Raw genomic sequence first — 544 nt, forward strand, 5'->3', positions numbered from 1 at the left:
GGAGCCTTACTTAATGTACTTGTTGATATTTTCTTGAACTACAAGGTAGCCACTAGCCAATGTAATTATTGAAACATGAAGTTAACAATATGATAAAACCGAAAAGTACAAGAGGATAATTTCCCTTCTAATAGTTTGGAACAACATATCTAAAGACAAACAAAACCATACTTTTTATTTCCTTCATAAAATTCAAGGAAGGATGAAAACTGAAATCCAATAAAAAACAAACTAGGCTAATTCTTACCGAGCAAAGTATTGATTTAACAAGGGAAGCACAGCCAGAATCGGAGACTTTCATGGCTCTGAACTGATTCTGCAACTGCCTATCGTCAGTGGAGTTACAACAAGCACTACCATTGTATTGACAGAAAGTAAGACGGGTCTTTGGGATGAAAGGTGATTCTGTTCCAATAAAACAGGCACGAAGTTAATGAACCATTAGTAAAAAGCAATAAGAAAGATGTGGAACCTGAACTAAACTAGAAATATATATATATACACACACATATATATGTGTATGTATGAATATATATATATATAT

The 544-nt window shown here is 32.9% G+C and overlaps 1 protein-coding gene across 1 annotated transcript in view; it reads right to left on the reverse strand.

Annotated features, from left to right (window-relative positions):
- Window positions 1-544, reverse strand: part of LOC21385663 (HIPL1 protein) — an 8850-nt gene that overhangs the window by 5719 nt on the left and 2587 nt on the right. Inside the window, exon 3 of the mRNA XM_024172201.1 lies at window positions 248-405. Coding sequence (XP_024027969.1) covers window positions 248-405 — 158 coding nt within the window. The remainder of the gene's footprint in view (window positions 1-247; window positions 406-544) is intronic.

The sequence above is a fragment of the Morus notabilis genome, unplaced genomic scaffold (genome assembly GCF_000414095.1).
Source record: "Morus notabilis unplaced genomic scaffold, ASM41409v2 Scaffold1681, whole genome shotgun sequence".
Classification (NCBI taxonomy): Eukaryota; Viridiplantae; Streptophyta; class Magnoliopsida; order Rosales; family Moraceae; genus Morus; species Morus notabilis.